The sequence below is a fragment of the Cynocephalus volans genome, chromosome 1 (genome assembly GCF_027409185.1).
Source record: "Cynocephalus volans isolate mCynVol1 chromosome 1, mCynVol1.pri, whole genome shotgun sequence".
In the NCBI taxonomy this organism is placed as follows: Eukaryota; Metazoa; Chordata; class Mammalia; order Dermoptera; family Cynocephalidae; genus Cynocephalus; species Cynocephalus volans.
Window position 1 is genome coordinate 56002611 of NC_084460.1, and position 13281 is coordinate 56015891.

Genomic DNA, 13281 nt, shown 5'->3' on the forward strand with positions numbered 1-13281 from the left:
CGGGGTGGACAGCAGGAGCCCGCGGGCAGGTGTAGCAGGGCAGGGAAGGAGTGGCCCTGGGCTGAAGGTTTAGCAGGAGCGTTTCCAGCGAGCAAGTGGCCCAGGCTGCACAGAATGGGTGTCAAGTGCGCGTGGTTCAGACCGTGAGGGGAAAGAAGGCCCCACACGCAGACCTGTCTGTGCTGCTCCTGCAGATGTATAATTTCACCAGCTTCACTGTGAGTCTCAACGAGCTGAAGACAGGCATGGAGAAGACCCTGCCTCCTACAGACTGCCGCCTGCGCCCTGACATCCGCGGCATGGAGAACGGCAACATGGGTAGGCGCTGGCTTGGGGAGGGGACTGCAGGCGGGGGAAGGGCACACAGGGCTCTCGTAGGGGGCATGAGGCCTTCCCGCAAAAGGGTGCCCAGGCCCTTGGACCAAACACACACACACCCAGACCTCCTGGAACAGGGTTTCTTAAACTGTCTGTGGCAAAAGACTTTTAAAATGTCTAGCTTGTCACAGACCCATCCTTTGATAAATACAATAAAATTAAATCACCAGAAAGTGAAATGAAAAAGAATACATACAAAATACAAGTCTCTGGTTTTTTACTATTAAATTCAACAGACATTAAGATCACATCTTGGAAACTACGTGTTCATCATGAGTCCATGTAGGCCGTCGATGCAGAGACTCATTGCTGTGCTGGTGACACATCATGCAGCTGTGCCCGGGCCAAGGTCTCATGGCCGACCCTTGTGCAATGCCTGGATGAGCTCTATGTAGATCAGTGTTCCCTTTTCCATGTGATAAATGAGCTCGCCTCTTGCTCACTCACTTCCTCAAGTAGATGGGATCAACAGCAGAGCCCCTTGCTGGGGATGTGTGGGCAGAGTGTCCCTGGGTTTGAATGACATTTTAGTAGAGAAACCACCTCAGAGGAGCATGGCTAGGTTGGACGGTGGTGTTGGAGCCCTGTCCACAGCTCAGCATGTCCACTTCTCATTCTTCCCCAAATGCTGCCACAATGCTCTGCATTCCACAGTTATCTTGCGTCCTTCATCAGAAGCCACACAGCATTGATCCTGGAAGGTGAAGGTTAAATGGAACCCATCTTTGGGTGAAAGAGCGGGGTTCTGGATCTGCACACTGGCCCTGGTCTGCGCCTGCACCCACTTGGGAGTCATGTGGTGTTAAGTTGCTGCCCCAGCTTCAGACACCTGTACCCATAGGACACACTTTGAGGAATGCTGTTCTAGAACACAGGGGCCCTGTGGCTCGTGGGCCAGGCAGTGTGGGGCTGGGCCTCGGCACTTGGAATTGCATTTGGTCTCCTGGTTACCAAATTCACCATCCATGGCTTTCCCACCAGGGTGGGACATATCTTCTGGAGGTCTAGGGGTGTGGGGAGTGTGTGTGTATGCACTGTCTCTGACATAAACTGGAACCTTCGCTGGTATACTGACCCCTCACCCCAAGGCTTGTGTGCTTGGACCCTAGACCTGGCCAGCCAGGAGAAGGAGCGGCTGGAGGAGAAGCAGAGAGAAGCCCGCAGGGAGCGAGCCAAAGAGGAGGCAGAGTGGCAGACCAGGTGAGGCTCCGCAGCAGCTGGCCGGAACAGCAGGGAGCAGGGCCCCCCACACACCTGGGGCATTGAGGAGGGTCCCCACACACCCGGAGCAGGGAGGAGGGTCCCCACACACCCGGGGCACTGAGGAGAGACCACCCAGTTGGAATGGCCTGTGCACAGAAGCCAGGTCTCCTCAGACCCTGGCCTGACTGAATGCTTCCTGATGTCTTTGATCCAAAGCACTTTTCTTGAGTATGATGAATTTAAGGAGAAAATGTAGCTCGAACCCACTGCTCTTGTAAGGAAAATGCAGCTGGTAGAGGGTATTGGTGAGGTGGCCTGTGGGCTGTAATCCAGCCCTGTGGGGCAGTAACACAGGTGGAGTGCCAGGCCGAGCCAAGTTCCGCCGTCTAGCCACACCCTTGATCGGTGAAAGTTTTGTTGTGGCATCTCCACCTGTATAGGTGTGGGGGGCACAGAGGGGTGTCTGCACACACTTGTCCTCAGATCAAATAAACCTCGCAGAGGTATGAGACTACATCAGCTGCTAAGAACTTTAGTTCTATTTTCTTACTTTAATGTCTTAAATTGTATTTTGTTTGTTCTTTAACTGTCAATATAAAAACAATCCATTTAGTAAGGATTCAATCAATAAAGTACTATAATAATTAAGCATAATTTAAAAGTATATATAAGTAAAAAAACTTTGGTCTTTTACAAAAATCTGCATGTTTTTGAGCTGTTTTAACCTATCAGGCTACGTAATTTATAGTACTTGTTTTCAAGGTCCAATAACAGCCTCTGTAATGACTTATTTGTGGCCAGAATTTTTGAAGCCAATTCTTGATGCCTGGGCTCCAATTTAATTTAATTTATGCTTTTAATAGTTTGACGTGGAATTTGCCTTTGTTCCAGAGAAAAACCGTCTGAAAATAGTTAACCTTCCTTCATTTGGTTTTTTAAGCATTGAGAAATATTTTAAAATATTTTGTGAAAATGGTATTTTGTCCCCAGAGGACAGTTACTCCTACTCTGTGAGCTCCCTCACAGCACACTTATGGCAAATTGTGATGTTCTTAGTTGATTTCGTGTCCTAACACAGTCGTACACAGTGAAGCCGCAGCTGGCACTGGTGCTCTGGGCAGTCCCTGAGAGCATGGGAGCCGGGCAGTGGCTGTGCTGGCTCATGGCCAGGACTGAGCCTGAGACGTGCCAGAGGCCATGGCCACCTCCTCATCCCTTGTCCCGTTAAAAAAAAAAAAATGTATACGTGGTCTGCTTTGAAAGAAAGAAATGTGAACATTGTAACTGTTCTTGCCTTTAAAAGTACAAACGTTATTTAGATACAGTAACCAATCTCTGATAATGCCCAGCCTGATGTTTTGTGTTGAGTTAAATCCTTGAGGTTTTGTTGGAAAATGAAACTGACATGGCTGGATGTCTTTTAACCACTCACGTGGAAATGTGATCAGTAATTCTCCGTTGAAGTGTTACCCTGGGCTGTATACACATTGCTGTGTAATGCTTAACTGGGCGGAATAGTCCTTAACCAAGAACAATCAATGGCTCTACTTTCCTGTCAAGCTGAGCATCTTCTTACCACCTCCTTTGTATCCTGCAGGTGGTTTTACCCAGGCAATAATCCCTACACTGGGACTTCCGACTGGTTATATGCTGGAGATTACTTTGAGCGGAATTTCTCAGACTGCCCAGATATCTACTGAGGTGCTGGAGGGTCCGTGGACCCTGAGGTGTGAGGCTGGACTCCCTGGAACGGCCACTCTGAGCTTCGTCACGGCAAAAACCAGCTTTTCTAGCGACTGTGTTCATGGAGATAGCATCACCCCGATCAAGGATTTAATTCTAATTAACTGTTGATTGCCAAACATTTTTACTACTGTGCGGTCTCCTCATGAAGCTTCACTTGGGATCATCATCTTCATTAAGGTTAAGAAGGAAGTTCTTCACAGCCGCTTTCACGTGACAGAGACCCGCTGGGGCTTGTTTAGCTTACAGCACTCCCTTAATTATAGAATCTGTAACTAAGGCAAGCAACAGGAAGGGCCCACGTTCTCCACACAGTGCAGTGGCAAAGGATTTCTGAAAGTATTTTAAACTTGAGCCAATAAGGGGGAAAAGAGAATCTTGAAAACCACCCTGCAGAGAATTGCTTTCTAAATCATGGTGACACGAAAAGGAAGATTTCCAAAGCACCAGATTAAATGGAATGAAAAGTTTTCAGACTCTGAGTTTTTTTACCAATCTTCAATAATGTAAAGGTTACTTTTAGAATATTTAAATTAAAACTACTTGAATGGTATTTTGCTGAAGAGCAACATATGCATTAATCACCAACTGTATACTGTCCAAAATGAAGCATTACTGCGAAGACCCGAAGTGGGCAGACCGAGAGTTGGACAGAAACTCCCCAAGGTTGCTCCCACCCTCCAGGGCCGGCCTCTGGCCACCAGGCTCCACAGTCCTGGGGCCATGCCTATGTCTCAGAGGGGGTTGTTTCTTACTGCACTTTGCCTGTGTCCATAGCACTCTGTGTTTTTGTTTTCCCCAGTATGCGTGTTGAGAATATGAGTGGTCACACCTGGTCGTGCACTGTGGGAGGGCCCGATGCAGAATCTACATACAGTGGTGTCATTAAAGTTATTTAACCCAAAATAGGCATGTCCATCTCAGCATCCATCTTTATCAAGTTATTAATTTTCTTTACCTAGAGATATTGACATCATAGATTATGGTAGAACTCTTTGAATTGACAATCTGCTGTGTGCACGCACACACATACACGTCACATGCAATGCATGTACACACGCACACCACACGCATGCACACGCATGCACATACATACACATGCATGTCACACGCACATGCATGCTCGCACACACCCAGGCAGATAACACGCATGTGCGTGCACGCACACATGCACACATGTGCACACACCACACACACACAATGCCATGGAGTATGGGTTACCAAATCAGGCACTTCTGAATGAGAGGGAGTCACTGTTCCGTCTCTAGGCTTCAAAATAACATTTGTAATTAAAACACTTTTAAAAGCAAACACTTGCTTTGAAAGCTTGATTTTGTAGCTTTGGAAACTTGAAGGGATGGTATTTCAGTTGAATCCTGGAGTCTTCCTCAGTGGCCTGCAATCTCTGTGCCATCTGCTCAGGAAAGTCCTGAGCGGAGCCACTTGGCAACTTTCAGATGCATCTGAGGATTTATGATTTTGACAGCATTCAAAGATCAGATTGAAATTTTCAACAAACAGGGCCGGTCATGTGCCTCTGCTGGAGGCCACTTGCTCTCCCAGACAGGCTGTGAGCAGCTCATTCTCCAGGGAGGACGGAAGGCTGAAAGTGCCAGAGGGCAGGACTCCAAGACACATTTAACACAGCTGTGTTTAGGGAAGTTTAACAACTTCTTTCCAGTCATTCCCTTTCTTACTGTTTAAAGTAATTCGCCAACGGTTTGCATTTCCAATCCCTCTCCTGGGGTCAGGCTCTTGGTAATTCAGGGGCATCAGTTATGCAGACGACCCACTCTGGCTGGTCCCTGGCTGGTTCCCGTGGTGCGCAGGTGCCTAAGTCAAAGGGGAGGGGCACTGAGGGAAGCCACACAGCCATGTTTTCAAGGTTATTTTAATTTTTGATTATAATCTTTTTTACTTCTGTTTTTGCAAAGTCTAACACATAAGAAAGCTGTCACCTAAACTTGGTCACTGTTGATATCTACCGAATGTCAAGTGTCTCTAATAAAGAGTTTTTCAGTAGAAGATTTTTTTTAAAGATGACCGGTAAGGAGATCTTAACCCTTGACTTGGTGTTATCAGCATCACGCTCACCCAGTGAGCTAACCAGCCATCCCTATATGGGATCCGAACCCGTGGCCTTGGTGTTAGCACCACTCTCCTGAGTGATGTTTTTTTTTTTTTTTTTTTTTTTTTTTGTGACCGGCACTCAGCCAGTGAGTGCACTGGTCATTCCTATATAGGATCCGAACCGCGGCGGGAGTGTTGCCGCGCTCCCAGCGCCGCACTCTCCCGAGTGCGCCATGGCTCGGCCCCTGAGTGATATGTTTTAAAAGATGACAACTGCCCACTCATGATGCGTTGGCCACGTGGAAAGTGGTGGCCTTCTTGTGGCCATGCTCTGGCCAAGAGGGCCTTGGTGCTTTTCAAAGATATTTTGTAACTTTGAATGCCCTTAGGGAATGAAAGGTATAGCAAACTTTTTTCCCAACAGAACTTAATATTTTGATTTTGCTCCTAATTGAAGTTACAATTCAGTTCTATGTTCACTGATTCGGGCAGGTTTATTGCAAGCCATTGGAGATTTAACGGTGTGCAGACAGTCATCCTCAGAGTGTTTTATGTAAAATATAAATTCATGTTACAGGCCTCAGTGGTGCTGACCAGGTTTAACGAGGACGGGTGTTGTGTCTGAGTCACCGGCCAGTGCAGCTGGGGGCGGGGTGGTATGAAGGATGAAGGGATTGCCACCAGCACCCGCAGCCCTCCAGCCTAGGCTTGGCTCGGGTCATGAGAAGGTGCAGAGAAGCAGGCCCCGGGCCCTGAGGGCACCACAGCATTTTGCCACCCCTGGCTGCCACAAGAACCACCCGCTCCAAAGCACGTGTCTCCGTGAGGAGTGTAGACGAAGCTGTGCAGCAGAGCTGAAGGACGTGCCTGCGTGGGCCACGTGGCTCTGTAAGCACAGGTGCTGTCAGAAGGAGGGCGTCTGTGGGTGCTCACAGCCCTCGCCATAGACACGGGAAACCAGGCAGGGCCCTTGAGGGGCAGCTCCTGCTGGTTTCCTTGGCCTCTATTATCCTTTCAGACTGTCCCCAAAGCTCACGACGCTTGTGCCTGTCGAAGGATCAGAACAACAGCTCTGCCAGACAGGCAGGCATGGGAAAATGAATATCATACCCAGCAAGGCCCAGCTTTTGGAGGAGTGCCACGTGCAGCCCTGCTGGCTGCAGGGAGCCTCAGCAGGCCTGGCCTGGGACCTCAAACACAGGGGACATACCATCTGCCTTCTGGGTCCTTGTCCCAACACAAGGTCAGGAAATCAAAACAGGATGAGAGACATGCCCTCCAGGCAGTCCCCTGCAGGAAGCTCTTTCGCAAGGCCAGCACTCTTCGGGAAACATTTCTTCCCAACAGAAATGAGATTCACAAGTTTCACAAGTCTTACGATTCCATGAGGAACAGTGAAATGACATAGTTAAAGATTCTAATAAGCTTCAAAATGTCAGAAGCACCAATAGCCCTTGTCCTGGTTGCCTCTGAGTTCCAAGGGTATGACGAGGGTAGTCAAGGGTTGTGTCCTGTCTGGAGCAGTTGGACCTGGAGCAGAGTTCAATCTGCAGAAAGTTCTTATAGTCCTGGTTTTCTCTGGTCTCAACGTTTAGATTTTCCTATGTCCAAAGTGGGTACAAAGATCAGGATGCCCAGTTAGTAGGAAAAAACAGCTTGTCGTTAGGCAGCATGTGGACCGGGGGCTCCCTCGTGTCCCTGGCAGGTACATTCCTCACTATGTTCTGTGCACTTGCGTAAGATTTTCACGAAGTGAGAACCACATTTCAGTGGTCTCTCAGTTTGATGTTCACTGGACACTTGTCACTTGATGAGCTGCTCCTCTGCCTTTTGAGGACCTGCTGTCTTGGTCAGGTGTTTAAGAGCAATGCTTGGTCTCTGCAGAGGGGCAGCCTGCTCCTGCCTGTCCTGTGTCCCTGGCCAGCTGCCGGGCAGATGCTGTTTGCGTCTGGCCTGCCCCATCATTGTGCCTGTGCTAGGCGGTTCCTTCACCACCATGTTCATCCTGCCCTGTAGCGTGAAAATGTCAGGCAAGAAAATATGCTAGCGAGATGTATTTATTTTTATAATATGTAATAACTGTCAGTACCCATCTATATTAACAGAATCAATCATTCTTAGATTTTTTTGGAGGGCTTGTACAAATCTGTGAAGACAAATGTTAACCTCTAGTTCTGAATAAAGAGTTTTTGAAAATGGGTTGTGGCTGACATTTGTGTCAGATAGGACAATTTTTCACTGTCTCGGCTGCTCTGACCTTTCTGGAAATGGCTACATGTCCTCGTGCCCGGGTCTCAGATGTTTGCACTGTGTGTTCTTCAGGACTGGCCTAGCAAATGGGTTGTTTCCAAAAACTGTTGCAGTGAAGACCCCTCTTCATTTGAGGGACACGCGTGACACCCATTGGGTGGGCACCCTGGCTGGGTGAAGGGTCCAGGTGCTCTGAGCAGCAGGAGCTCTCCTAGAACGTGGGGTTCTCTCGATTCGCAGGCTCCTCCCGCCTGGCCTCTGCCCAGATGGGCCCCAGCACCTTGTGCTTTCAGTAGGGTGAGCCGTGTGGAGACAGTCGCCCCCATGGCCACTGTGGCTCTGAGCAGAGGGACAGACGGTCCCAAGATTTCGGTGCTCTCGGATGCTCCAGGAGCACAGTTGTGGGTTCCACTGTTGTCTGATGAGGCTCAGCCCCCACCAGAGTTGGAGCCCGGTGTCACAGGTGTTTAATCCCCATAGTCACGATCCAGCCTGACCCACAGAGGAGGGAAAGGGGTGCAGAAGGAGGTGTGCCCACGGGGTCCCCTCGGTCATGTATGCAAGCGGAGCTCAAACCTTCCTTACAGTGGACCTCCCCCTTGCTAGGGGCATGGTTGTGTGAATTCTGACACACTCACACTGTCCATAGTCTACTGTGTCACTGTTCTCCAGAATGCTTGCTGGTGCCCCTTGCACTCAGTGCCCCCTTCCAGCCCCGAGCCACCACTGGTCTGCTTTTTGCCACTGTAGTTCTGCCTTTCCCTTGAGTCTGGCTTTTTTCCAGTAGAACTATGCATGTGAGACTCTCCCGTGGTGCCGTGTGCACCAGTGGTTGGTTTGTTCCTTTTATTGCTGGGCAGTAAAGTGCCCACAGTTTACCCACTCACCAGTTGATGGAGGTTCGAATTGTTTCAAATTTGGGGCATTTATGAGAAAAAGCCACTGCCGACATTCATATATAGATTTTTGTGTGGATATCTGTTTTCACTTCTCTTGGATAAATACCTAGGAGTAGCATGTCTGGGTCAAATAGTAGCTGTATGTTTAACTTTATAAAAAACAAAACGAAATGGCTACCTCACCAGAGAAGATATACAGATGGCAAATAAGCCTATGAAAAGATATTCAACATCATACATCATTAGGGAATTGAAAATTAAAATAACAAGGAAGTACCACTATACACCTGCTAGAGGACTAAAATCCAGAACACCAACCATACCAAGTGCTGGCAAGAATGTGGAGCAACACGAGCTCTGCCTCACTGGTGATTAACTCGCCCCCACAGACATGCATAGCAGAACAGCACAGCTACTTTGGAAGACATTTGGCAGTTTCTTACAAAATTAAGCACACTCTTACCACCCAGCAACTGCACTCCTTGATATTTACCAAAGGAGTTTAAAACTTACGTCCCCACAAGAACCTGCACACAGATGTTCAAAGCAGCTTTATTCATAATTGCCAAAACTTGGAAGCCACCACAATGTCCCTCTGTGCATGAACAGATAAACAAGGTGTGGCACATCCAGACAATGGATATTATTCGGTGCTAAAAAGAAATGAGCTGTCGAGCCACAAAAAGACATAGAAGAGACTTCAGTGCACATTTCTAAGTAAAAAGAAGCCAGTCGGAAAAGGCTAAAGGGCTGGCCACTTAGCTCAGCTGGTTAGAGCACGGTGTTATAACACCAAGGTCAAGGGTTTGGATCCCCACAGGCCAGCTGCTTAAAAAAAAAAAAAAAAGGAAAAAAAAAGACTACATACTATATAATTTCAACTATATGACATTCTGTAAAAGACAAAACTATGGAGACAGTAAAAAAATCAGTGGTTGCTAGGAGTTGGGTGAGGTAGGGATGAGTGGGTGGAGCACAGAGGATGTTTAGGGCAGTGGAATACTCTGTATGATACTATAATGGTGGATACATGTCATTATACACTTTTCTGAACACAAAGAATGCACAAGATCACTATGGTCTGAATTATGTCCCCTCCAAAATCCAGGTGTTGAAACTTAATGGTTAATATGATGGCATTAGGAGGCTGGGCCTTCAAGAGGTGATTAAGGGCTCCTCCTTCATGAACAGGATTAAGGCCCTTATAAAAGAGGCTTCTCACAACATTCACCTAACTTGCCCTCTGCCTTCTGCCACGTGAGGACACAGTGCTCCTCCCCTCTGGAGGATGCAGCAATGAGGCACCATCTTGGAAGCAGAGACTGGACTGTCACCAGACCTGCTGGCACCTTAATTTTGGACTTCCCAATCTCCAGAACTGTTAGAAAAAAAAATTCTGTTCTTTATATGTTACTCAGTCTGCTATGACGTTATAGCAGCACAAACAGACTAAGACAGAAATTGGTACCAGAGGAGTGGGGTGTTGCTATAATAAATACCTAAAAATGTGGAAGTGGCTTTGGAGCTGGGTAGGCTGAAACAGTTTTGAAGTGAATGCTGGAAAAAGCCTAGATGCTGTGGATGAAGAGCAGTGTTAAGGGTGATTCTGGTGAGAGCTCAGAAGAAGAGGAGAGCTGTAGGGAAAGTCTGAGTCTTTTTTGGAGATTAAGTGGTCTTGACAGTGGAGACTATTCTGATGAGGTGCCAGATGGAAATGAGGATCAAGGTATTGGAAACTGGAGGAAAGGCCATCCTTGTTATGAAGTGGCAAAGACCTTGGCTGAATTGTGTCCACATCCTCAGACTTTGTGGAAGGCAGAATTTAAGGGTAATGAACTAGGATATCTGGTGGAAGAAATCTCTAAGCAGCAGTGTGTTCAGGGTGCTGCATGGCTTCTCTTAACCTCTTACAGTAAAATGTGAAAAGAAAAAAAAGACAGATTTTATCATCAAAGGGGAAGCAGAATGTAAAGATTTGGAAAATTCTCAGTTTGGCCAAGAAAAGAATAAAAAAATGTTTTCAGGAGAGAGTACAAAGGGTATGGGCAAGAGGATGTTTGATAAAGAGTTTGTGGGTAGAAGGAAGCCAGGTGCTACTCATCAAATCAGTGGGCAAATGACCCTCAAGGCACTTCAGAGATCTTTGAGGCTGCTGGGCCCCTCACAGGCCCAGAGTGCCAAGGTCTTGAGGGCAGAACAGTTTCAAGGGAGGGGGCTGGGGTGCCCTTGAGACCTCAGGGCTTGCTGCCCGGGTCACCTCAAGTTTCTGATCCACGCACTCCACGTTCCAATGCAGCGCTCCTCTGCTGTCACAGCTGTGGCTCATGCAGGCCCAGCTGCAGCTCAGGCCACCACTCTGGAGGGTACAAGCAGTAAACCATGGGGGTGTCCACGTGGTGCTAACTTTGCAGGTGTGCTGAGTGCAGGAGCTGTGGGGCCTGGCCACATCCACCTAGATTTCAAAGGATGCCTCAGAGAGCCTTGGGGCTCAGGCGGAGAACTGCCACAATGGCAGGGCCACCACAGAGAGCCTCCATAAGGCAATGCCCGGTGGAGTCATGGGAGCAGGCTGCCCCGAGACCCCAGGCCTGTGAGCCACCAGTGTGCAACACCAGCCTGGGAGAGCCACAGGCTGACTCCAGCCTGTGAGAGCTATGATGTGGGCTGCACCAGGAGAGCCATGGGGTGGGGCCACCAGGAGCCTTGGGGGCCAAATCCCCAGCCCCAGTGTGTTGAGAAGGTGGGACATGAAGTCAAAGAAGATTATTCTCAAGGTTCATGTTTTAATGTTTGCCTTGTTGGGTTTTGGACTTACTTATGAACTGTTCCTTCTTTCTTCTTGCCTGTTTCTCCTTTTTAGAATAGTAATATCTGTCCTATCCCTGTTCCACCTTTGTATTTCGGGAGCACGTGACTTCTTTGATTACACACGTTCACAGTTGGAGGGAAATTTGCCTCAGGATGAATCTTGAGTCTCATATCTGATTCAGATGAGACTGAACTTTATCTGGAGTTTTGAGTTGGTGCTGGAATGAGTTAAGGCTTTTAGGGCTATTGGGATGGAGTGAATGTACTTTGCGTGTGAGTAGGACAGGAATTGGGGGGGGTAGTACTGCGATGGTTTGAATGTATCTCCTCCAAAGTTCTGGTGTTGCAACTTAATGGACAGTGTGATAGATTAAGAGGTTGGGCCTTTAAGAGGTCATTAGGCCATGAGGGAGCCTCCCTCGTGAACGGGATGAAGGCCCTTGTAGAAGAGGCTTCTGGCAGTGTTCACCTTGATTGCCCTCTGCCTTCTGCCGCACGAGGACACAGTGCTCCTCCCCTGCAGTGGACATAGCAGTAAGGCACCATCTTGGAAGCGGAGAGCAGCCCTTGCCAGACACCGAACCTTCCAGCACACTGACCTTGGACTTCCAGCCTCTAGAACTGTGAGAAATAAATTTCTGTTCTTTATAAATTACCCAGTCTGTGGTACTCTGTTGTAGCAGCACAAAATGAACCAAGAGTGAACTCCAGCATAAACCATGGACTCTGGCAATAACAATGTATCACCGCAGGTTCATCGAAGGTACAAATGTCTCACTGTGGTCAAGACACTGATAATAAGGAAGGCTGAGCGTGCGTGGGGAGGGACACTGTCTGCTTTCTGTTCAGTTCTGCTGTGAACTTAAAATTGCTCTAAAAAATTAGGTCTATTAATAAAACAAAGTAAAACAAAAACAAAAAAACCATGCCTGCCAAACTGTTTACAATGGCTGTGCCATTTTGTATGCCCACCACAACCAAGGACCAGGACCGTGAGACTCACGAGCGCTGCAGGTGTGCTTTCTTGCAGTTCAGGACATTTTTTTGGTTTAGTTTGACTTTTTTTTTTTGCCTAGTAGGATTAACAGAAACAACTTCCTTTAGCAGATCTCTTTGGTTATTCTAAACCCCGTTAGCTGACTACCTGCGTTTTGGTGACACTGCTTTTCTAGAAGCTAATGACGTTTTGCAGACATTCTCCACTAACTTTAATCAATGCAAATTGATGATCAATTATAAAATAACAATCGCCACTGCCCATCAAGTGCCTCTGTCAGGCCAGGCTCCTAGAGGCCCTGGTGTGTGTCCTTCACCGTCTTTAATTCTGACACAGGGCAGCCTGTCTGCTGTGCCCCAGGGGACGGCAGCACAGGGACCAGGTCCTGGCAGCTGATGGGTCCTCTGCACAGGTCACACGGCAGGGGGCGTGCTGTCACACCCGCTACACTCGCACAGCCCGTCAGCTGGGAGTGGGCACCTGCAGTGGCCCCTATGGTGCCTATCTCCATAACTTGTGTCCCTGCCGTAGAATGTCTGGAATGTATTGGATGTTCACTTGATGTATGTGTAGAGTCTGCTCTTTTTTTTTTTCCATCCCAGGCCACAGGCTCCCCAGTTGGAGGAAGTGCTAAGTCCAGGGCCCCTCACAGGTCACTGCCTGGAAGCGGCACACAAGTGGTCTCTGGGTTCTGCAAAGTTGGTTCCCCGTGGCCTCCAGTGGCAGCTTTTTAACTTTTCATGACTTTCAACAAGTGACACTTGCCTGCCAGCCTCTTGTCTGGAAAGCCAGCTGGGATCTTCTCATCTTTCCCTCATTGCACAGGGTGTGGTGATGGGTGCCGGCTGCAGTGCCTGCCAGGCTGCTGCACCAGTGACCTCTGGTCACTAGCGCCCACAGCGCTGCACACCAGCTGCTCTCAGCCTCTCTGGT

At 48.3% G+C, this 13281-nt stretch overlaps 1 protein-coding gene across 2 annotated transcripts in view; it reads left to right on the top strand.

The window, feature by feature from the left end:
- OSBPL2 (oxysterol binding protein like 2) overlaps nucleotides 1-3794 on the top strand; it is a 48285-nt gene extending 44491 nt beyond the window's left edge. For both annotated transcript variants that reach the window (XM_063094998.1, XM_063095002.1), the window contains exons 12-14: nucleotides 195-318; nucleotides 1488-1578; nucleotides 3179-3794. In XM_063094998.1, coding sequence (XP_062951068.1) covers nucleotides 195-318; nucleotides 1488-1578; nucleotides 3179-3281 — 318 coding nt within the window. In that variant the 3' untranslated portion in view covers nucleotides 3282-3794. The remainder of the gene's footprint in view (nucleotides 1-194; nucleotides 319-1487; nucleotides 1579-3178) is intronic.
- The last annotated feature ends 9487 nt before the right edge of the window (nucleotides 3795-13281 follow it).